The following is a 23,373-nucleotide window of genomic DNA, read 5'->3' as shown; positions in this document are numbered from 1 at the left end:
AAAAAGAATTCTTAAATAATTCATGAAAACTACTTTATCTGTGTTCTTGTTATTTATGTAAGAACTAAATCAAATGCATTTTTGTCTGTTGTGTTCAATATTCTATTTACATAACGAATAATAAAGTCACTACAGGTTTCCCAATTCTGACAATATAGCAACATTTGCATTTAGATAAGAAAACGTTGCCTGAAATTTGATTAATTAGAACAGTATCTACGGTAAGGGTCCGAAAATGCCTCGATATGTCTCTTTCCTTTCAACTATGTTTTTTTCTTTTCCTTTTTTTTTTTTTTTTTTGCTAAATCTGTCTTTTTTCGGGAGATTTTCAGAGACACTGGTCTTCAACAGATGTAAAACACGATTTCATTGCATTTCAAACAGAATACGCCTTAGTTTCTAAATATTTCCCATAGATCAGTCAATATGTTGTGGCCATTTTCTCTTGGTTGGGGCACATTGGAGGTCTTCTCAATTCTTAAGTCTTAATCTAACATCAGCTACCCTGCTGTCTAACTGACTGATAAAAGTTCTTAGTAAAAAAACAAAAAACCATCAATCCAGTTAATGAGGTTTAAAACATGTGTCAGTTTGTTGACACATACAAGACTCACTCATACTGGCTCAACGAATGGCTCTTTTGCAATAAGTATTGCATAAAAAAAGGACATTGCTCTTCCATTACGTCATATCTACATACAGCTTGTAAAATCATTACTACTTATTTATCCGCTATTTCAGTTAGTTTGAGTTTCCTTCAGTTCTTCGTGAAGAAACCATATATATTTTATATGCTATCAAGTTTTCCCTTTTTCCTTTCTCACTTCAGCAAAAATATTTCTTGTCGGGCCTCGTTCGTATCCTAAGACACGCAGAGTCTCGAAACGAACGAGCGAAAATCGTACCGTGAATTGATGTCTACCTCATAATCATCCAATCAAATTGGATGCCTCTGGTAGACGAAATAAGCATTATTATAATGCCAATTGCAGCTTTCATTATTATTATTATTATTATTTTCCATCTTAGTGGTCTATTTCTTTCCTTTTTGGATTCAATTAACTGTTATTAAAGAAAATCATTAACTAACTGAATCTCGACTAACTTAAAAACAAAACAAATAACGTTTTGAATGATTACACGAGAGGGATTTCTGTGCCAGTTAATTATGAATCGTCTGACTACTGAAGCTGTGTTAGCAGCGAACGCTAGTGTTCTTGACCAAGGTTCCACCGCACGAAAACCAATGTACGCCTTCATGTTTTAGACGTTTTAGACCTATTAACTAAATCTATTTGTCATACCAAATTGTTGCTACATTTTGGCAGCTTTTACTTCGATTTTTTAAGGGGTTAAATTTAGCGGAAAGAATTTTATTCCCCTCTTCTCGGTTTCCAATAGGACAAAAAATGGCAGCATGATATAAAGATGTGTTTAAATAAGTTTCTAACTTTTCACGTTAAAATTCTTAGAAGGGGTGAATTGTCTCTCTTTGTAATTAGTATAACCGACTTAGCCGGTTTGTTATATCGTGAGAAACTCAATATATTTCAACTATAAATATTCCTTACAGGTGTGTCTGAATCACTACCTCCACAGTGGACAACCTGGACACAATGTTCTGGTAGATGTAGTGTTGAGATGCAAATGCGAGAGTGTCGACAACATTGTGGGGAAGACAAACTGGAGATTCGACAGTGTTCAACAAGTCAGGAACTGAAATGCAAAGGTAGGCGGGCAATTTTTTAAGAATCCTATCGCAAAAAAATAGACGGCAAATTATACCTGTTGAACCTTTAATTCATTTTAATTTAATTCATTAATAAGCCATTGCCGAGTTGCCTCTTTTTCAGAACGAGTCCTGGTGCACAAGCTTTTATTTGGAAATGAGTTTGATTTGCAAGACAATGAACGTGCAAGAAAAACTTATTTCCAGATGAAAGATTGTGCACCAAGACTCGTTTTGAAACAGATGTAACAGCAACTCGGATATGGCCTATTAGTCAACGTCTTTTCTATGACAACTGATCGTTCAGGCTATAGAGTTACCTCACGCAAATATAATTTAGATGACATTCTGCGCAAACGTGCATTCAATGCGCTATACTATATTTTGTCATTCTCGTCCCAAGCCGACCACAATAATTCTGGTCAGCACCAAGAACTGCGACCACTGGCAAGGCGACTGGCTGGCCACGAGGTTCTAAGCATGCGCAGAGGTGGAAGAAAAGAGTAGGGAGGAGGGAGAAATGCACCCCCCCCCCCCCCACCCCAAAAGAAAAAAATGGAGGAGTAGAAATAGGGGAATAAGTAGGGAGGAGAGAGAAAAGGAAATGTTGGAAGTAGGTAGAACTGATGGGTAAATAATTTCAAGGAATATTTAAAACAGGGATCCGATGAGGGAAAAATTGGCACAAAGAGTAGGCAGAAGGGAGATTTACCCCATGTTCCTCCCACCTCCACAGAGTACTCTTTTCGTATTCCGCAGACAGATTTGTCAGATTTGAAAAGAAGTCGGAAAATCGCGGAATTTCCCGTGTTGGACTCACCCGAAGGTCGCGACTTTTTGCCTCTGCAGATAAGAGCGCTTTTAGTACACGCGCCCGTGGTTGTTGCACATGCGTACGCACTCAGAGTTTGTTCAAGTGAAGTTAATGTGGTCAAAATTTTAATTAAGAGCATTGTTCAAAATTCGTAATCGCATTTATCACTGTGATTTTTCTTCTTATACTGTTGAGTTCCCGAAAAACAAAAAAAGCTTTTTGTTTTGTCGTTCCCATGAGCTATATAATTATAAGATACACATTTAGCAGATTAAATTTATTTATTACCTACTATATCTACCATTGTAGCTTACAAAGTACGCATTTCGCCTCATCCCAAATTCTCGTCCAAAGTCAAACTTGAGATCAACATATCTGGCAATTGGACACCATTTTGCCATTCAGCCTGGGCCGTTAACATGGCTCATTCAGTGTGCCGCATTCAGGGATTTTCGGAGGCCGAAGCTGTTCTTCAGGGAGATAAACTTGTTGGAAATGATTCCTGTGCCTCCAATCAAGAATATAACAGCACATGTGACTTTTTCGAAAAACAGACATCAAGTAGCTGCAATGTTTCGAACGAAACAGTTGCTGTTTGCAAAGGTAATAATTAAGACTACATGTACATCACAACTTAACTTATACCCTTTCAGTGAGAGATCAATTTGCCATTTATGCGATATGCACCAGATATGATAGCCATTTAGAAGTTGCTCCAGTGTTTTTTGAGCAATATGTCAAATAATCAAGGTATTTTACTGTATTCCATAGGATTCGTACATGTATTTTACTGCACTGGATATGTACTATGGAATTTATCTTTTGAGAACCAATTTTTTATACACATTAAAAACAAGAATAAAGTTCAAAATTCTGCATATCACGCTTTATATACGTAGGCAACAACTTTAAAAAGAACGCTTAATGCTATATTTGTAAGCTTGTTGAAGACTACATGTACATCACAACTTAACTTATACTTCTATTGACGTTTACTTCTATTGACTGGCGGCCGTTTGCGCAACGACGGAAAACAAATTTGGCGTGGACCCGGGGACGAATGATATCCGTTGCTATTATTCACACAATATTTTCTTTATAGTTAAACTCACTTATAATTAATAAGTCTGGTGACTAACCACAGTTCTCATGTTGTAGGCAACTGTGTAAATATTTCGTGTGAGGGTGGACAACATTGTAATGCTACAAAGGATGGCCCTGAATCTGGAAACTCCTGTATCGATAGCAACGGTAAAGGTAATGAGTTCTCATCTCTCACAGGTCATTTATCAAGACCGGCTTTAATTCGGTAATTTGCTATATTGAAATGAATAAGCTTGTAAGGATATCATTTCCACTCATTCTAACAAATATTCTTCAACTAGCATCAGTTAATTGATGACCTCATTGTTTTCCTACAACACATTATCAAACGACGCTGGGGGATTTAGAGAACGGGGAGAAGACGGGGCAGACGATTCTCTGAGATACTTTTTGTTATCCGCTAAAGATAAAGTTCTCCAAACGCGAATTTCAGTAGCAGGGGTGGTGAAGGCGAATGGTAAATGCGAGACTTTGCGAGACGGTGATACAAGCGTTTTTCTCTGTAAGCCCGAGAAATTTTGACTTTTTAAATTGCGAGACCAAGACTTCAAAGGGTTTCACGTGCGAGCCCTAGACTTTCAGAATCTTAAAATTCGAGCCCCAGATTTAGTTGAGAGCTAGAACGATCTTGCGCAGGCTTTTAGCCAGCTTCTTCGAACTGTCTAGAACTGGAAGTACGGTTACAGCACACTACGTTATGATATCCCAGAACAAAATAAATGCTTTTCTGGCGCCAGAACGGACGTTGCGATAGGTTTTGTGGCCTTTTTGTGGAATTCAGATAATTTAGCCGGGGTCGAGAAGTTAGGGTTAACTTTTTCTCGGAAATTGTAACTTACTTCATTGAAATTCACTATAAAGTGACGAGAAGTTAGAAACGATAAACAAGGAATTGGGACTTTGAAACCCTTAGCCTTGCGGAAAATCCAGACTCCGCGCCGAGCCTGCTTCGTATAAAAGGACACACATAACCGCTAAAAATCGAGACTGCCAGACCCGTGAAGTTCGACTAAAATTTTGCGAAACCCAGAGTTTTTAAATGATCGTTCGCCACCCCTAGAACATGTATGTGTTCACCCATATCTCGTCAGCCACAAGACACATAAATCTTTGCCATTCTTTTTCCGTCTGCTGCTATTTGTTGTTACGTTTTTCGTCCATGTTGTGTTCGGTTGTCCAGTCCTTCTCTTCCCCTGTGACCTCATACTGTCGCATTCGGAGTTGTTGTACATTGCCTTCAGCTCTGCCGAGATACTCCTGAAATGACTTCCATAAGCGGCTCTCTCCATGTACAGAATCAAACGGTTTTTTTTAAGTCTAGCAAAATATATAGAAGTTCAGAGTAGCGTTTCATTCGTTGACTTGCTTTACTAAATCGCATAGGGCAATTACTGCATAAATCTAATCGACGGTAATTATTTTCTCTCGAAAGACTGCATGTTTGTGACTTCTCCAAGATTGATGTTGTCAATGCCATTTTCAATCGGTTTTATACATTGCAGAGGTAGCCCTTCTTGGTTGACTTAATTTACTACAGGTTCCAGCTTCTCCTTCGTTCTCTCTTCTAAATTTGTTTTGCGGAGATTTCCCACTACGATTTCATTTCCAGCTGGTTTTTCCCTTTTTTCTTTAATTTTGCAGCAGTTTTCATTTTAGTCTGTCGTGATGCTTCAATGTCAGAAATTATCTGTCAGTTTGTCTCGTTTTATGTCGTGATGACTTTCTGGGCCCCTGAAGTGGTTCTTTTCTTAGTTTTCATTTGTTCCCACTCTATGGAAGTGTTAGCGGAGCTCCGGCGGCCCGAAGGGCCGCCAAGCGGAGACCCATACTCATATAAGAAAGAAAAGGAAACCCATGAGTTGATTTTCTCATAGTTATCATGGCTAGCGGTATTGCTCGTGGGCGCGTATGCATGGCGTCCATACTCCAAATAATAGGGAGCCTAAGCACGCGCGTTTTTGAGACGCGGACGGCAACCGGAAGAGAAGATTTCGCATGCTAGGACCGTATTGTCTCCCAGATTTTTTATACTACTCATCTCTAATGAAGAAAAGATACTTAGCAATGTGAATATGGTTGTGTGAGGACAAGTTAAAAGTGAAAGTAGCTCACTTCCGGTTACCGTCCGCGTCTCAAAAACGCGCGTGCTTAAGTTCCCTAATAGGTTGACAGAGACATGCAGCCTTGGTTTACCGTGCACTTGTTATGATCAAGTGACACCTGTCAAAACAAGGTATCCGCTGACCAGTAACACATTACCATATCACGGGCTCAAGTTTACAGCTCATGGAGGTCACGTGTTTTTTGAAGTTGACCGCTGACCAAGTGCTGGCTTTCGATTGGATCGCGGGCTCGTGTCAGGTTAACTTGTTGAAAACAGGGCAGGATTGTTCGGAAGCCGGTTAACGCTAACCCAGGATTAAAAGTTAACCGAATTATGGCTTATTCTTCTACACAAATGCTTTTTGCTGCTTTGCTTTGTGTATCTGGTGATTATTAAACTCAAAACAGTAGGCCAAACAATATATATATATATATATAGAGAGAGAGAGAGAGAGAGAGAGAGAGAGAGAGAGAGAGAGAGAGAGAGAGAGAGAGAGGATATTACACGGTGGCGAGAAGATATGAATTTTATGTTCGCGTGGCAAGAACAATATCTCACGAGTGAGCGAAGCTCACTCGTGAGATATCGTTCTTGCCACTCGAACATAAAATTCATATCTTCGAGCCAACGTGTAATGTTCTTTTTATTATATGGAGAAACCAATTCAACAAAAGCAAAAGGCGGGAATCGTGACTTCATTGAACGATACGACACTCACAAAGATGACATACGGAAAATACGCCACTCGGGTCCCGGATGAAGTGGCGTATGGAATCTACGAGTGGTTTAGTTCCCAGTAAAACACTCTTCTCCATATAATAAATATATATATGTATATATACAGAAAACGTCACCGCAAAGTTACATGAAAACAAAATTCTACCTTTCCCTAGGTTAGCTTAATCGGGCTCTGAACAACCCGGCCCAGGAGCTACACTTTTAGGCTGGCCGAAATCGATATATTATTTCCTGATCTCCAGTCTATTACGCTGTTCCTTTACCTTTGTACTTGTTCTTCTCTTCTCACCTGCCAAGGTCCTCACTATTCGATGTAATATCTCCTGTTTTCTGCTGATTTGTCACCTTTCTTACCACCTTATTCCTTCAGATGAAGTCCCCTCAGTTCTAGTTTTCCCCGTGTACCTCTCTTTTTTCTTTACTTGACTCTTTCTTGGCCTGTGCTATCGAGCTGCAGCTCTGGTTGTCCCCCTTCCTTTCCTCCACTCTCACCCACCCGGCGTAGCTCATGGAATTGACAGCTTCTCTTGGCTGCGCTGGGAATTGACTGCCCTAAAAAATATCCATCCTGAAAAATATACCCTTTTTGTGCAATCCTGGAAAGACCTTCAAGTATTCAAAGAACCTACAGCTCGTCAATAGAAGTTTCCGTAATTGGAAAACGGCGGAAACTAGCGATTGATATAGAACTAACTAATGTTAATTTCGTTTCCACCTAAGCCACGAGCCACCAGATTTTTACATCCAAACAGGAAATATGTCATTTACCGTTGACGAGGAAGTAAAATTATGATGCAAGATTAAAATCACACGGTTGTTCGCTGCTGCAAAGTGGATACAAGAAGACACCAAGCAGATCCTTGAGCTGAGATCGCCAATTTCTCCTATAATGAGAATTCGAAATTTTCTTACCATCACTTCTCCCACGTGATCTACAAAGTACCTACTGATGACGCAGCGTATTACACTTGCGTTGTCAATTTCGATGGTCATGGTTGCCAAAATACATCGTACAAGTTGCAAGTAAGAGGCACATGGTTTATTTCCAGATCTTTAGTCTTTTATTCTGCTCGTTTATCAGTCTTCTGATTTTATCTTGTACTGCAACAGAACTTGTTTTGTTCTTCTGGCCCGCATGTCTGTGTGCCTTCATTACTCAATGCAGTTCCCCGTTCCCCTTGTTTTGTGCCATCTCTCTCAGCATTACATGCTATTTTTTTTTTATCCTCAATACTTCTTCTCTTGTTGTGTAATTCTTTTCACTACTCGATCTTGTATCCATGTACATCTCCTTTATTCTTTTCTTGGTTGTTCTTAACTTACAAATGCGAGCTGCAGCTTTAGTTCTCACGTTCTTTTTCTTTCCTCAACGCTTCTTTACACCGCTCAAGATGACTGGTTCTCTCAGCTGGGCCTTGTACTCTTGAGATTTAGCTACATCTTTACCTTTCCATTTGGAATTTAAAAAGTAGCCTGGCCTTTCTAATAATATATTTTATGTATATATCATCACCCCTATTTGAGGCAACTTTTGAGTTGAATAATTTTCCGCAAAATTAATTCCATTACACCTTTGGTGTGTCTCACATATATCACAGTATAATTTTCAATCAGATGAAACTAGCGAATGTTTAAATAATTCATGCAACCATGGAAACCTCTGTCTTTCTACACCTGATGGCTATGGGTGCGTGTGTCCTGAAGGAAAACACGGCGACTTCTGTCAGTTGAGCTACATTACCCCAGGTAAAAATGGTAACCATTTTGCGAGGTCAAATAATTATTTTGACTTTAGATCGTTGACCGTAGAATAAGGGCTGTTTAGGACAGGTTAACGATATCCTTCTCTCCTGTGTCCTGAATAACTAGCTATCAATCAGTCATGAGACTGAGAATACCTCTTTGTTCTATGACACCATGCTCATAGACTAGTGATCATTGCAACCTCACTCTCAATTTCTGACTACCGTAAACTGCCGCCTACAAGTCCTCGCCCCTCTCATGAGCCCCTCCGTTTGTAAGCCTATCTAAAAGCCCTTAAAAGGTTGTTTAAGCCCAGGGCTTATAAGCGGTAGTCTACGGGATATTATCAGTTTTTACTTGGATTACTTACGAAATGTTAGGCATCTGCTAACTGCTACATGATGTTGAATTCGCAACACGAAATGTCAGGGAGAGTTAGTCCTGTGGCCTAAACCCTTACCTTTGAAAATATCAGGTTTGACCAAAAATCCAGCTCTTTCATATACCTTCGATATAAAAAACGTTCCCCTTCCATATACTTACAGTAGGCACACTGCATCCCTGGCTCACCTATACCTATGGGAACTGGGTGATCCCGGAAAGTACTTGATGTAGGGTTCGTCGGTTAAATATATTTTGGAAGGTCCTTTTACATAACTATGATGAAATCACTGCCTTTTTGTAAGCGTCCCACCTGAGAAATGTACCTCTTTTGTTTGGGCGGCACATCTCGTATACTGCATTATAGTGCGGGCCCTTTCCGAATATCGCAGGAAGACCCTCACTATTGAATGAACCTAGGACTCGCCACTGACCTGCTTCCCTAATAGACCATATCCGTATTCTCAGTATTAGACTGGAACTAGCTTGCAAATGAGGTTAATGTGAGGAATCTTTTCAAATGCAAATGACATTAATCTCTTTTTAATGATATTTCCCCGCATGAGCCTCTATTGCAAGCTAGTTCCAGTCCAATACCGAGAATACGAATATGGTCTATTGTACACCTAGGGAACTGGTGCTCAATATAAAGATGTCTAATGTTTATTTGGTTTATACCTAGACCCAGACAAAGATAGACCGCATGTTAACATTGCAACAGACAACTTTACATTCGCCGTTGACGATAGAGTGAATTTACAATGCAAGATTCAAGACACAGGGGTTTTCATTGCTGCAAAGTGGATTCGAGAAGAGACCAAGCAAACCCTGGAGACCGCTAATTTCTCCCGCTCTGATGAGCACTCGAATGATTTAAAAGACCATCATTTCTACTATGTAATCAAAAAAGTATCTACTAAAGACAGAGGGATTTACAGATGCATTGCTAATTTCTCCGATTATGGGCCAGTAGATGCCTGGTACAAGTTGCAAGTGAGAGGTAAATGTTGATAAATAGTTCTCTTACAAGATTAGGCCATCCAAAGCTTTCTCTATTACGTCGCTCTCCTTCACCTCCCTTTTGTCAGATGCTAAACCAAAACCGTTAACTGCAGTTGGCGAAGTGAGAGCAACAAACAACTTGCGACCGTTCTAGTCTAGTGAACTAAAGCACACTTCGCCTCCAATTTCTGTTTGATAACCCATTTTAACCCCCTTCTTAGCTACAGAAGGTTGAAAAGCCTCTCAAGTAGGACCTTTCTGGGCCTTTGGAATTCTTCTATTTATGTGCCTCTGGTATGGAAGATTTGCATGTTTCACTCCCCACGTTCTTTGACTTAAAGTTACTATTACCTACCATTATTACGACCTGTATTTCTTCTTTGACTAACGCTTATTGGGTCCACTTATTAGCTTGTTGGAAAGACTGGTAGCAAAGCAGCTTGTATCAGATAAAGAGCTGAATCAAACTGAACATAAGCCTGATTTTCTTTAATTGTAACGTCTTTCTTTTCCCAACTGCAATAGCCCATGAAAGTGAAAGAACCAATACTGCTGCAGTGATCAGTTTGAGCGTCATTTCTGGTATCCTCTTCCTAAGTATCATGGTCTGCTTTGTTCACCACAGGAGGCGTGTTTCAGGTACGAGCGAAGAACCATTGACATTGTGACTAAACAACGTGTCTTAATGAAACTCCAGTCCCAAGATAATTCCTATTAACTCTATCTAGACAGGACTCTGATCTTTTACGACTAGTTGGGGAAAAGGGTATAAGAATTTCTCTATTTAGTTTGGTCTGAGTTTTGACTTTAATACTTTACCAAACGTAATTCAAACCATGAAATCATTTTATTTCGTGAGCAATAAGTGACATAAAGGGCTAGTATGTACGCACACATCCTTTTGGGTAGAAGACCAGGGCACACGCCCAACAATGGCGAGTCTCTAACAAAAACATGAAGACGGAAATCTTGGAGCACGGAAACAGACCCATATAATTGAAAGGCTATTTTATTATCGGAGAGAAATAAATTGTTAATCAAGGACTTCGGTACTAAAAACGGACATAGGCCCCGGGACTTAGGGCTCTCTAAAAGTAAGAGGACTAATAAAAAGTGATTCAAGTTAATTTGATACTGCATGGTTAAAGGCCAAGTAACCATAACAGATCTGATAAGGAAATGAATTGGTTATACGTTTAGATATTTTTATCCTAGCATTACAGAAAGACGATACTCGTGGAAATGAAGAAAATTTGGGTCTTGAAAGGTAAGCTTTCGCCTTAGTCGGGAAGCAACCACTAAAATATCCTTAGTGTCGTAATCGTATTGGATCAATTGAATGTGTTTCAGGCCCCATCCACACTACCCCGGGAGAATTTGAAAACGAAGGTTTCACTCTGAAACACCTCAGATGTTTTCCGTCCACACTACGCCGGAGAAATTTGAAAAAGCAACAATCTCCGGTCATTTTGGATTTGTGTTTGAGTAAAGCTCGGGCAGCGCAGAGGACTATCATGATGATCGCATGGTCATCATTTTTGAAAAGCTTCATTTTTAAAATGTTTCACGTCCAAACTAAAACACCGTCGAGGCCGTGGAGGCCGTGGAGGCCGCTAAGGCCGGCCGGCGTTTTCAAAATCCTCCGCTTTGAAGAACCTTTCCAAAAAGCTCCATTTTCGTGACGGATAAATGTGAACGGAAGGCCTAACCGTAGAAATAAAACTCCGTTTTCAAATTCCTCCGGCGTGGCGTGGACGGGGTTTCATTTCCCTGACGCTGGGAATTCAGTTAAAGCAAATGTTAGAAATCAACCCAGACCAAGTAAAGCAACTCATTTTGTTCAAGTTATTACAAGAGAAGTCGAAAGATAAGACAGTTAGCCTCCGTTTTAGGCCTTAATCTCAATGTAATCCTTCTCAAGTTATTTTTAAATGGTATCAAGCTTTCCCGCGGACAATTCTCTATTTTTCAATTGCCCATAATTCACTCTGTTTGCCCCCCAAATTTTGCATAAACTATTGTTGTGAAATACTCTTGGGAGGTCTGCATATTCCCAAGAGCATTTCACAACAATAGTTTATGCAAAATTTGGGGGGCAAGCAGAGTGAATTATGGGCAATTGGAAAATAGAGGATGTTACAACGCGCAATAAGAAAACGTTTTCGCAGAGCATAATCGTTCCCGGAAAGCTGCTTGGGCTGTCCACGAGCGTAAAATTGACAGGATTGGCTATTTATTTCTAGACCCTCGTGGGATTTCTTATTAAGGCGGGAGGGATCTAAAAATAACTTGGGAGGGCTTACTTTAGGAATATAGTCTTATATGGGGGGATTGACTCTCTTACAACCTAGCGCTCTTGTTTGTTAGTATAGTTATTTCAATAGGCCACATTCTTATTCCAGATATGGGACTGGAACTAGCTTGCAACTGAGGCTAATACGGGGATCCTCTTCAAATGCAAATCACTTCTCTCTTTCTAGTGATATTCCCCGGATGAGCCTCCATTGCAAGCTAGTTCCAGTCCAATACCGAGAATACGAATACGGTCTATTAACGTTAATTAACGGATCGAAGCATCAAGCTAACGCAATAAAGACCAAAAGTTAGTACGGTTAGAAGTAGAGAGTCGCTGCCCGCGCTGAACACGTATCAGATATTACAACACGGCAAACACTGAAGAGCTAATGAGGGAAATATTGCAAACAAGCTTATCACTATTTCTTTCCTTGATTGTTTCTTTCTAAAAGCGAATCTGACACGCGTTACCTTTCGTTAACACCGTCGCGATGGGAAATTTCACGAAAACAAATTGATCTCCACACCATCCTGGGGAGCGGCGCATTTGGTGAAGTGTGGAAAGCTGTGGCTTATGGACTAAGAGGGCTCTCTGGGGAAACAACAGTTGCTGTAAAAAAACTCAAACGTAAGTCCTTGTTAATCACGATTTTACTTGCTGCAGGGAAGTGGCGCTAGTGCTAATTTTCTAATAATTTGATCCTCGAAATTTCGGTGATTTTGTGCAATTCTTTGAACTCAACTACGATCCACTTTGTTGTTTTGTTTTTTTATTTGTTTGTTTTTTATGTTGTTGTTTTTTTATAGATCAAACCTCCAAAGGACAAACTGTGAATGTCTGGTTATAAAATAACTGACAAAAAAAAAAAAAAAAAAATGTCAGCTTGGTCGGGAAAATCTAACTTAACATACTGTGTAAAAACCATGAATAGAATGGATAAATACACGTTCCCATAATCCTGAGAGATTTCTTCTCAAAGTTCTGGCTAATACTGCAGATATCTTTTGCTCAGAGAAATAATCTCTTGGTTTCTTTGAGATAAATCATCATATTTCTTGTTCCCAAAATTACTAACTATCAACTGAATCTCTAGCTTCTAATTTATTTTATGTATAGAGTGAAACCTATATTAAGCGGACACCCTTGAGGGCTCTTGTTAGTGTCCGCTTAATACCAGGTGTCCGCTCTTAACAGGTTCTAATATGTTGTGCAATAACAGTGAGTTGTTAACCCTTTTGTAACACAGTGTAACACAGTGTAATTCCAAAAACTGCTCATAGCACAATATCCAGTCAGTCAATGCGTCAATCTGGAATAATCACTTAGCTTTAAAACGACATCGCTGAACAATGTTAAGGGAGTCACATTTGAACTTTTAGAGGTAAAATGCCCTTGAAGTATATATCCGCTTATTGCAGGTTTTGTGCAACATACTGACTTAATATTGGTGTCCGCGTTCGCTTAACAGAGGTGTCCGCTGAATGCAGGTTTATTTTACAGTAAATGTGAGAGGAAAATTTAGGGACTCAGGCAAGCTAGTGTCCGCTTAATAGAGGGTGTCCGCTTAATATGGGGTCCGCTTAATACAGGTTTCACTGTAATTACAATGTAATATCGTTTCGTGAACAGATAACAGCAGCGACCCGGAAAAAGAATCCTTAGCGCAAGAGATTGAGCTGGGAAAGTCATTGGAGGGAGACAGACATCCAAATATCGTCAACTTTCTGGCCTGTGTGTCTACATCCGGTAAGATAGGATAAGTACAAAACCGACTTTTAATAATAAGCTTTTATTAGTGTGCAATACAGCCAGTGACATTACTTACACCACTGATACTTACGTAGCTAACATTACAATACATCTACTTAGAATACACAGATTACAATACAACATAGCTACTTTACATTACTTGCAATATTTATAAAGATACTTACATTGTTTTCGTCGTACTAAAATATTCATACAGCAACTTTACATTATTTTCGATACTAATACAGATACTTACATTCTTTACGGTACTAAGACAACTGCATTATACTATTTGCAAAACTGAATACATAGCATTTTTTTCCCTTTTGATACATTGATTGTACCATACTGTGGGACAATTATAAATCGAAGAGAAAGAAATTAAAACTAACAAAACGTAGTAAATAAAAATAGAAGACGAAAATGAAAACAATTGAAGTAGCAGATCCTCCGAGACAAAGATATTTGAGGCAGCGCATGCACATAGTGCACAAAAACCGACTTGCCGTTAACCCCAGAAGGTCAGATATAATAATGAAAACCTAATTACCACAAACTTTTTCAACCAAATTCCAGTAGTTAGTAAGAAGGTGCTTATGCGAAACGCTTCGCGTAATTTGCATGTTTCACAATCTTTTCACGTCTTGCGAGAAAAAAAACTGTATAGAACGTTTCTTGAGTTGTCTTACGCTGAGCAACGTGTGCGGTTGGTTATTTGATTAGTTGTGTTTTTCCTCTCCTAGTGTAAAACTCCATTTGTTGTTTTACTCGTAAATAGACTAAATTTTAAGTTACTCTTAGGTTTTGTAATTTCTTTTTAGCTAGGTGTCCTCCATTAGGTTATACCTCGGCTACACAATCTCGACACATTAGTGAAGTTATTATATCAGCAGTAAAATCAGATGCATTAATTGCTATGTGCAGTAATTATGACGGGGCGCGTGAGCGTAACCCGTTGACTATGGTGAAAACCCTTAATTCTACGTAAGCTGCATAATGAATAAAATGTCTCTATTTTTATTATCTCTATTATTATTATTATTATTATTATTATTATGGGATAACCAAAAATAGAGGGAAATGATTTTATCGGAAAGTTACCCATTTAATGTCGGCCAGTTCAGCGGCCAGTTTAGCGAATTCTGGTGGTTGAGAAAGTTTATGAAAAAAACCCACGGCAATAAGGAAAAAAAAAAAAAAAAAGAAAAGAAAATCAACCAACCTAAATCGGTTAATTAAAGTAGAATATAGTGTCATCCTAGACATTTTTTCTCACTTGCGTCACAGCAGGAATGCCTTGTTTTTTGACCTAATTAGCTTAACTTATTTCTAGCTCCTATGATGTTGATTTTGGAATATGCACCATACGGGGATTTGCTAGGATACCTAAGAAAAAGCCGAGGTCTCGAAGACAAGTATTACAGTTCCCCCGAGTGTTGTCAACAGGAAGTGACGTCATACGACCTGCTTTCTTTTGCACAGCAGATTTCGGCCGGCATGAGTTTTCTTGCATCCAAGAAGGTAGGTGATTCATGTTCATCTCTTACACAAGGAGTTTAAACTAATAAATTTAAATAGCGTGGCAGAAACAAAGGTGCCAATCGTAAAAATGGCAGAGTGTAGTGTTCATGCTTGAAGTAACATATGCAATAAGGTGGAGCTTGTTTTATCACATGAACAGATCGGGAAGAGAATTTCAAAAACGACGGGCGGCGGAGTATTTTTGGCGAATCTCGACGTGTTTAGAAAGGTGGTGAAACACTGTTTTGCGTGTTTGATGCTTCTCAATCAAAAACAAAACCAAGGAGAAACAGGAGAAATCAAATCGCATAAAATCTGCGCTAACTAAATATTCAGATATCCAAACATGGTTATGGTTATGGTAACTTTTGTTTTAACTCGATAAATTATTAATAAATCTGAAAAAATTCCATCAGTTGCAATAAAAACAACAACAGCAGCAAAATTCAGAACAACAACAAGAACGCCATCAACGAACAACATCTACCTCAACAACCACAGACAGCCTCAACATGTACTAAAACAACAACAACAACATCATTAGCAGCTATTTCCACAACTAACACTGCCAATGAATTGGTAGTTAAAAATTTGACGTTTTGTTTGGTATTTGCATGAAAAACGTGCTGCACGTATTACTATTTTTCCTTGTGTCATATATATTGAGAGTATTGATATTTTTAGATGATCAGAAAATGGCCACTTAATTTCCACGCGAGATACAACTTACAGTATTGGGATTCATTCATATCGTGAGTAAATCAAACACGAAAGACCGTGTTGGACCACATTTCCAAATACCGAGAAAAGAGTTAAAGATACGATGCGCAGCGAACTTCGACGTGTTTGGAAATGTGGTCACAGGTTTTTGAGTATTTGATATATCTTCTCAATCGAAGCTAAAGCTAAGGAGAAGACGGAGAAGTAAAATCGTAAAAATCTATGCTAATTAAGATCAGATATCCAAACATCGTCGTGGTCAAGATTTCTTCTGTTTAAACTTGATGAATTATTGATGAGTTTGAAAAATACGTGGAGAACGGCGAAGACGGTGTATCAAGAAATCCCATTTTAATTTGCAGAAACGTGGCTAACAGCTAGCCTGAGGCAGCAATCCCTTCACATTCTTATGATGTATGTATTTGTGATACGTCATATTAGAGTTATGTTAAGCCCGTGTTGTCCGTGTAATGCCGTGATTTATTTAACTTTAGTTTATATGTTTCCCTTTTTTAGATCCTTCATCGTGATTTGGCGGCCCGAAATATACTCGTGGGCGTAGACAAGACTTGTAAAATTACAGACTTTGGATTGGCGCTGATAAGAGACAAATATCAGTATCTTTACTGCATTTCTATCAGAAAGGTAAGTTTTAAAATTATCGACAAATGCGTGTGCATTTCAACTAACCGAAATGCGGACCAATACTATAAGAAGGTGGAATTCACGTTATAGAGATGAAGCTGTCTGAGATTTAATTTACCCTTGAGGACATATGGTTTACTTGGCAAATGAATGAAAATCACTGACGGAAGGGAATAGCAACAAGGTATGAAAAATAATTCTGACTCCAACGATACGTTTCAAACTGCAGACGTACAAGGACATATAGCCCCTTCTGAAAATACCAAGGGCTAGTCGATTTGAGTGGAATAGAAAAGATAAATATGTTCAAATAAAATGTAGCAACTAACAGGAGAAAGAACTCAATCGAATTTGAGAACTTTATATATGGAATTTTAACAAGGCACCACAGGCTTAACACTGAAAGGCAAGGTTTGAAACTGTGCATGGGAAGATTAATTCCTCATCAAAGGTTTCCCAAGCTATCGTCTAGCCTGCAGGATGGCCAGTAGGTTCATTATCTACTACTACCTTACTGTCAAAAAAGTCCTGAAATGAATTTTGGCGAAATGCGGAGTTTCTTATGATCAGGTTTTTTCGACGAAGATAAAGAAAATTTCGGTTTGGACTAAATTTCACCGAAATTTTGAAAGGCTATAGTTATCATAATTTCGCTCTCCTGGGCAAAACTTTCGAACGAATCGAAAGTTTGCGCGACTTAGATTCGCGGGCGTTCAAAATTCGAGCAAAAATCCACTTGTTCGAATTTTCGTCTGCCTAAATAAAGCATCCGAGCGGGACCGTCAAAGGTTCCCCCTCAACTAGCACAGACATTTTTATCTTGGGTGGTTTGTTACCCCATTTCATACCATATGATGATACTCTCGAGAATTCTAGCTTTAAAATTTTCAAATAGTCGCGTCTGGATGAGTGAGTCATTTTTAGATGGATAAAAGAACAGGTCTCTAGAAAATGCAACGTGGTCTGTAATAGGAAACAAGCTGCCCAAGCTAAAAAGGTCTATTTTGTCAAGATTTCTTAAGAAAATTGTCAGTACTAGCTGCAGGGAATGGGGAATTTCTCTCTTGTCTATAACAAAACTACCAAAGCAAGAGCGCAAGTCAAGACCTTTCCATCCGTAATCAGAGTGTAAGATAGACATGACCCTGATACCCTTTTGTTCATCATGTTACAGGGCCGCCTGCCAATCAAATGGACGGCTCCTGAACATTTGTTTACTGAATCAGAAGAAAAGGACGTAAGAGTGTCAGAGAAAAGTGATGTGTAAGTCAAGCTAATAAATCATAGCTCATTCTTAAAGTGATCTCCTACATACATGAAACTTCGCAAGAACATTTGCAGACGAAATTCAGATACCTTAAGCCCGAGTCAAACGCCGTACCTCACATGAGCCGAACCTAATGACAGTTTGGGTCGAGTCAAATAATTAAAAATACCCCTGTTTGAGTCAGAAGTAGAACCGAACTGCTGCATGCACCAAACAAATAACAAAAGCGGTCTTGTTGGTCAGTGGTTTTTCAAGGTAAAGTCAAAATGGCGCCTTTAGACCTTTGATTATGCGTTTGGTTAGGCTCATGTGAAGATCGCCGTTTGACCCAAAGTCGGTCTTCAGGCGTTATTCACGGCTGGCCAAATAAAATCAGTCGAACTTAGTGGGTCAAACGCCGAAATTCACATGAGCCTAATTGGTTGAATTGGGTTCGGCTCATGTGAAGTACGGTGTTTGACCCGGACATTATTTAACATCATCAGGCCACAAAAATGATATGCCTGACCTGCTTAAGATATAAAAACAAATCGTTTGTCGCGTGTATGAAACAAACTGTCCAACATGGTAAAATATCCCGAGGGCAAGAGATTCATTTTATCGTGCTCAAGGGTCATAAATCTGACCACTTGCGTGGTCTAGGACAAAAGAGATCTCGGAATCATTTAGCTATTCAAATTCAAGCCATGAATACCAGACCTTCAACCTGCGCGGATTACAAACCCAAAGCTGTCGATATCTACATACAATGCAGATGTGCTATAAACGTTTGCTTTTTACGCTGTAAGTGACATGAACTTCTTTATCTTGTAAAATGGAAGCAACGGGAAAAGTTTGCTACTCGGATAATTCTTTTCATAAACTTGCATTTTCGATGATATTTCCCTTGCTATCTACCACTCAGATTAAATAAGATCACGAAACGTGGTATACCTAACCAGGAAAAAAGGAAACAAATACCTTTTTCAACCTATCGGGAGCAACGACAAAATCAATCGCGTTTCCTGGCTTAGGTTAATTTTCCCGTCCTCGTTTTAGAGGGCCTTCCAGGGGTTTCAGGGAACAAAAGAACAGGATCGTATATTTTACGGGAACAAGAGATATCTTTTGTATCAATTCAAGGGAACAAGGGATGTCTCTACTATTAACAGGAATTTTTGCGAATTATTTTAGGGAAAAATGAATATTTTTATGACAAACAAGGGAGAAAATGCCCAATATCCAGGGATCAACGAGACATGTATTCTCTTCCCTACCCCCACAACCCCTCCCAGCCCCCTCCTGATTCCTCAGTAGCTGGCTATCATTTTGAGTTCAGATTGTTTCTTAAAGTGGTTATTTGCGCACCCGTTTTTGGCCTGTAATTGACATGATCGTTGTTCAACAAAAGCCATTAGCAGAAAACCGTTGCCTTCGTTCTCTTGTTATTGTTGTTTTTCCTTATGACTGACGATCTGTTCTATCTAATTGCACCAACAGGTGGTCTTATGGAGTTGTTTTGTATGAGATATTTACATTAGGTTAGTTTTATATTTATCATCACTTACTCGCTACTTATTGGTGAACTTTCTTTCTATTGCAAGTTAAAATGACTTAGCATTTCCTACTTGCTTGCTTGCTTGCTCGTTCGTTTATTCCTATATTTTATTATTTATTTTCGTTTGTAGATTTGCTTTGTCTCGTTCAGTGTTATTGGATTCTTCTTTTGGAATTGTATCTCTCAAACGTTTCTCTCAATTAATTCCAGTAAACGAATCAGGTTTCAACAAGAGACTATGATAATTTCCTAGTTCAAGCGTTAAAAATCACTAAGTTCGTTCTACCTTTGGATTAACGAATCTTCAACTCTGGTATCTCTTTTTGGACGAAAGTCAGCTTAGCTTTGTAATTTATTTTATTCCCCATGCATATTCTAGATGTTATCGGAACAAGCAACATTAATTTACCAGACTTTTCTACTGTTCGTTCTTAACTTCATTTTTGAAGGCGGAAGGCTCAGTTTGAAGTGGTGGGAGCAGGGGAGTAAACCCTCCTTCTCCCTACTTTTTGATCCAACTTTTCCCTCTCCCTACTTTAAATATTCCATTAAATTATTTCCCCATCCAGGTCCATTCAGTTTTCCCTACTCCCAGCATTTCTTTTTCTATCTCCGAACTACTTATTCCCCTATTTCGCGCTCCTCCCAACTTTTTTTGAGGGGGGCTATTTCTCCCTTCTCCCGGCTATTCTGTTCCCCACCTCCCCCAAAAGTTTGCTGCCACTCTCCAGACGTTCACACAAATAAATGCGCGTGAATAACAAGTACAACTATATTTCTACTTTTCGCTTTTGCAGGGGGCGTGCCATATCCAGGATGGAATGAGTGGAAAGTGGTGTATGAATTAAAAATGAACAAATACCGTATGCCTCAACCAGAACATGTCAGTGAGGAGCTGTAAGTGAAAATATTCTATTCTAAATGTCAACTTTTAATTGTTTTGAATGGTTCCAGCTGACAATTCTTAAATGCTGCAAGAAGTAGTCCCTGATACGCCCATCACAGAGGAGGGATTCTATATTCATGCTATTTCTTGCAAAAGATTTTAGTACTTTAGACATTCTTGTTTTAAGCCGGCCTGGTGAGTTTTCACTACAACATAAGCACAAACAAACACAAGCATAAGCTTACGTTAGCGAGGTTGCCCCCAGCCCGAGCAGAGCAACAATGTTTTATTCTTATTGCGCTTGTCACTGGTTATGATTGTGTAAAGTGAGAACGCGCGCTGCTGTAAGCATAAGCATAAGCGAGAATCCGCCACCTCGATGTACCTTGTTATTATGTGTAAACAAGCTGGTGCGTCTTGTAGACTCTGCTTATCACTGAAGTCTGTATGACTCACCGTTACCATAGCTAAGTGTGCGACCAAGTAAGATATCTATGTCTGTGTCTGTATTGAGGAGATTGCAGCCAAAAATAAAATTATCCATTGTGCGCTTGCCTACGTTCCTATGGGCTTGTGCCATGGGTGTCTCCTCTACCGTTAAGCTTATGCTTGTGCTTGTGCATAATTCGTAGTAAAGACCAAGCTTTCATGCATGATGTTGCAACTTTTGTCATCACATAAATATCCAAGATCTACCACAAGTATTTGCGTTCCAAAATATATTTAATACACAGATACCAAATAATGATGGATTGCTGGAATGAAGATCCGAGCACCCGTCCGACCTTTGATCATCTCCACGAAATAACAACCAGATTCGTGGAAGACGAGGTAATGCTTCGCGCGTTACGCGTTGAACCTACTTCATACAGGTGCACGGTAGCTTCTTAAACAAGCACGCAAAAAACTAGCATCACGATAATTTACTCTCATCGGATCAGTAAATTTTTGAAATGAAGAAGTCTGCTGCTAAAACCCCCCGGAATTCAAAAGTAATAGTCTAACGTTATATTAACACTCGGACGCAGGAGCTGGGGGGGGGGAGTACATACCATCTCCCACTGACGGATTGTTAGCCCAGTTTTACGCAATTGAATCTCCCTTCCCCCCACCCCAGGGGCTCATCCCTTTTAAGCTCTTGGGGATCTTCACTGAGACTTAATGCTTTTTAGATTACAAGGCGAGGCATAAGATTTCAGTCTGCGACAGCTAGCCCCTCTCTTTCGTTGTCTGGCACATGAAGAGAGTTTTGAAGTAAATACTCTTGTAACAGTTTTGAGTCATACTGCAATAATTTCTTTATTTCATTTTTTGTTTAGCATTACGTTGACCTGGACATGTCAAAGTATGAATCGAGCCTGTACACAAATGTGGAAGAAGTGGCTGCTGCTTGTACATTACAAGAAAATGACACAACCAAGGACGTTCAAAACAGAGACAGCAGGCTGTAGACACGCATAATAGTTATTTATTATATATCTGACGTTTTAAGGACAACTTCCTGCTTTCAAACCAGGCGTCTTTTTTCGGATTGGATGCCATCTCCATTGAGGGTTTTTGGCGTTTTTTCAAAGGGAACCGTTACCCCTTTAATATATGTTCATTCGTCTCAAACGGAAATTTTGATCTGTCAACTGTTCCTCGGTGCCTTTTGACATTCCCATAGTAAACGTATTTTGACGTGCCATAAAAGCCAAGCTTGATCTCTTTTGTCAGAATTCTTAATGCTTTAACTTCTAAAACGGCTCAAAATCATGAGATAAGTTTACATTTTTCAACAAACTCTATCGCACCTCCATAACCCTGAAATTAAAAATGCTCTGGTTTCCAAACGAAGCTCGCTATTGAGCTTTAAAATTGTAAACAGATATAAATATACTGCCCATTATGCCTGATGAGGATAAAAACTTTGGTGGCTCTTTAGTTTTGGATTTTAGAAAGTGATGACGTCATGCGAAAACGATCTATACAATTATATAATGTCCTCATATTTCTTTGATAATATAAATCGGAGTTTGTTAAGACACATAAATATAAAATTCAAATACTGCTGTAAAGTATAATTTAAATGTACTGAGCTGAACTCATTTTGTAAACACTTTTTGACTGTAGGCAACCGTTGCAATGGACGTTGTAATGGTAAAATATAGCTAAAAGTGTGCAGATTTCTTAATATAAACGTAAATCAAGGCGTAATTAGAACAAAATCGTTTCAAAATACCTTTTTAAAATGCTTACCGATGTTGAATGTTCATGTTTCCGAAGAATGGTTTAATGGAAAATGCAATGATACAAGGGTGTTGCATGTATACGTAGGATCTGTAAAAGATCTGATCAGCCAAAAATAGAAATAACAATGAAGCAAGGCTGATTACTACCAGGAGCCCATTACCGGGAGCCTCCATCTCCCATACTAACCCTGTGAGTCAACCCTTTTCCGTATCTTTCTATTTTTAGAAACAGCTCTTGTGGGAGCTTTTACACGACCCCTGTCAATACCCAGTGATACCCCAGCTAAGATCACTGTTTGTTACAAAGCAGATTAAGATCCCACTTTTGCCCTCTATTTTGCATTTTCTATCCGTGTAACCAAGAGACTCTCTCGCACTAATTACAGTTCTAAAAATAGAATAGTACGGGAAAGGGTTGACTCTACGTTATAGTGCGTATGGTGGCTCCGGGTGATGGGCTCCTGTTACTACGTAAAAAGCTAAGGACAACGACATATTTCTGGGTATATGACTACCTTAACAAATGTAACCACGTTTAATCTCGTTAGCTTGGACAAGACACACTTTTCAGATTAAATGAAGTAAATTAAATGATTTTTTCTGTGCACGTGCACGATTTTGTGTGTTATTTTCACTTCTAAATGATATCGACCTTTATCGTTTCAATTCCTCGATTAAGCACGGGCAGCGGCTAATCAACCAGTTAGCGTTTGCTGCAAATCTATACCGACTCTCACAGTTGGGATTCAAATTATAAAGTTTTTAGAGTGTTAGCTACGTATATATAGAAGCTATTTCAAAAATTGTTTTTCTCAGCGTTTGGAGAAAAAAAAGTTTTATAACTATGTTTTGTTTTTTTTGCTCGAAAGTTGGACAAATGTCACAATCCGTTCGGAATTATTTTTT

At 39.1% G+C, this 23,373-nt stretch overlaps 1 protein-coding gene across 1 annotated transcript; it reads left to right on the top strand.

The window, feature by feature from the left end:
* The first annotated feature begins 1,518 nt into the window (after window positions 1-1,518).
* Window positions 1,519-22,198, top strand: LOC145492178 (fibroblast growth factor receptor 3-like). The gene is made up of 15 exons (XM_081471519.1): window positions 1,519-1,729; window positions 2,853-3,146; window positions 3,702-3,794; window positions 9,296-9,613; window positions 10,141-10,254; window positions 10,831-10,882; window positions 12,363-12,538; window positions 13,541-13,657; window positions 14,994-15,181; window positions 16,418-16,546; window positions 17,721-17,809; window positions 19,293-19,333; window positions 20,148-20,247; window positions 20,971-21,067; window positions 21,556-22,198. The coding sequence occupies exons 1-15, from the start codon at window positions 1,642-1,644 to the stop codon at window positions 21,685-21,687; spliced, it is 2,028 nt and encodes a 675-aa protein (XP_081327645.1). The 5' UTR covers window positions 1,519-1,641; the 3' UTR covers window positions 21,688-22,198.
* Window positions 22,199-23,373: the final 1,175 nt, after the last annotated feature.

This window comes from Orbicella franksi, chromosome 7, assembly GCF_964199315.1.
Source record: "Orbicella franksi chromosome 7, jaOrbFran1.1, whole genome shotgun sequence".
Classification (NCBI taxonomy): domain Eukaryota; kingdom Metazoa; phylum Cnidaria; class Anthozoa; order Scleractinia; family Merulinidae; genus Orbicella; species Orbicella franksi.
Note: the sequence above shows the minus strand (reverse complement) of the source record. Positions and strands in the feature narration are given on the sequence as shown.

Coding starts and splice junctions, on each gene's coding strand:
- LOC145492178 (XM_081471519.1), top strand. CDS start 1,642: ATGCAAATGCGAGAGTGTCGACAACATTGTGGGGAAGACAAACTGGAG. Junction 16,547..17,720: donor ACTGCATTTCTATCAGAAAG/GTAAGTTTTAAA, acceptor ATCATGTTACAG/GGCCGCCTGCCAATCAAATG. Junction 19,334..20,147: donor GTATGAGATATTTACATTAG/GTTAGTTTTATA, acceptor TCGCTTTTGCAG/GGGGCGTGCCATATCCAGGA.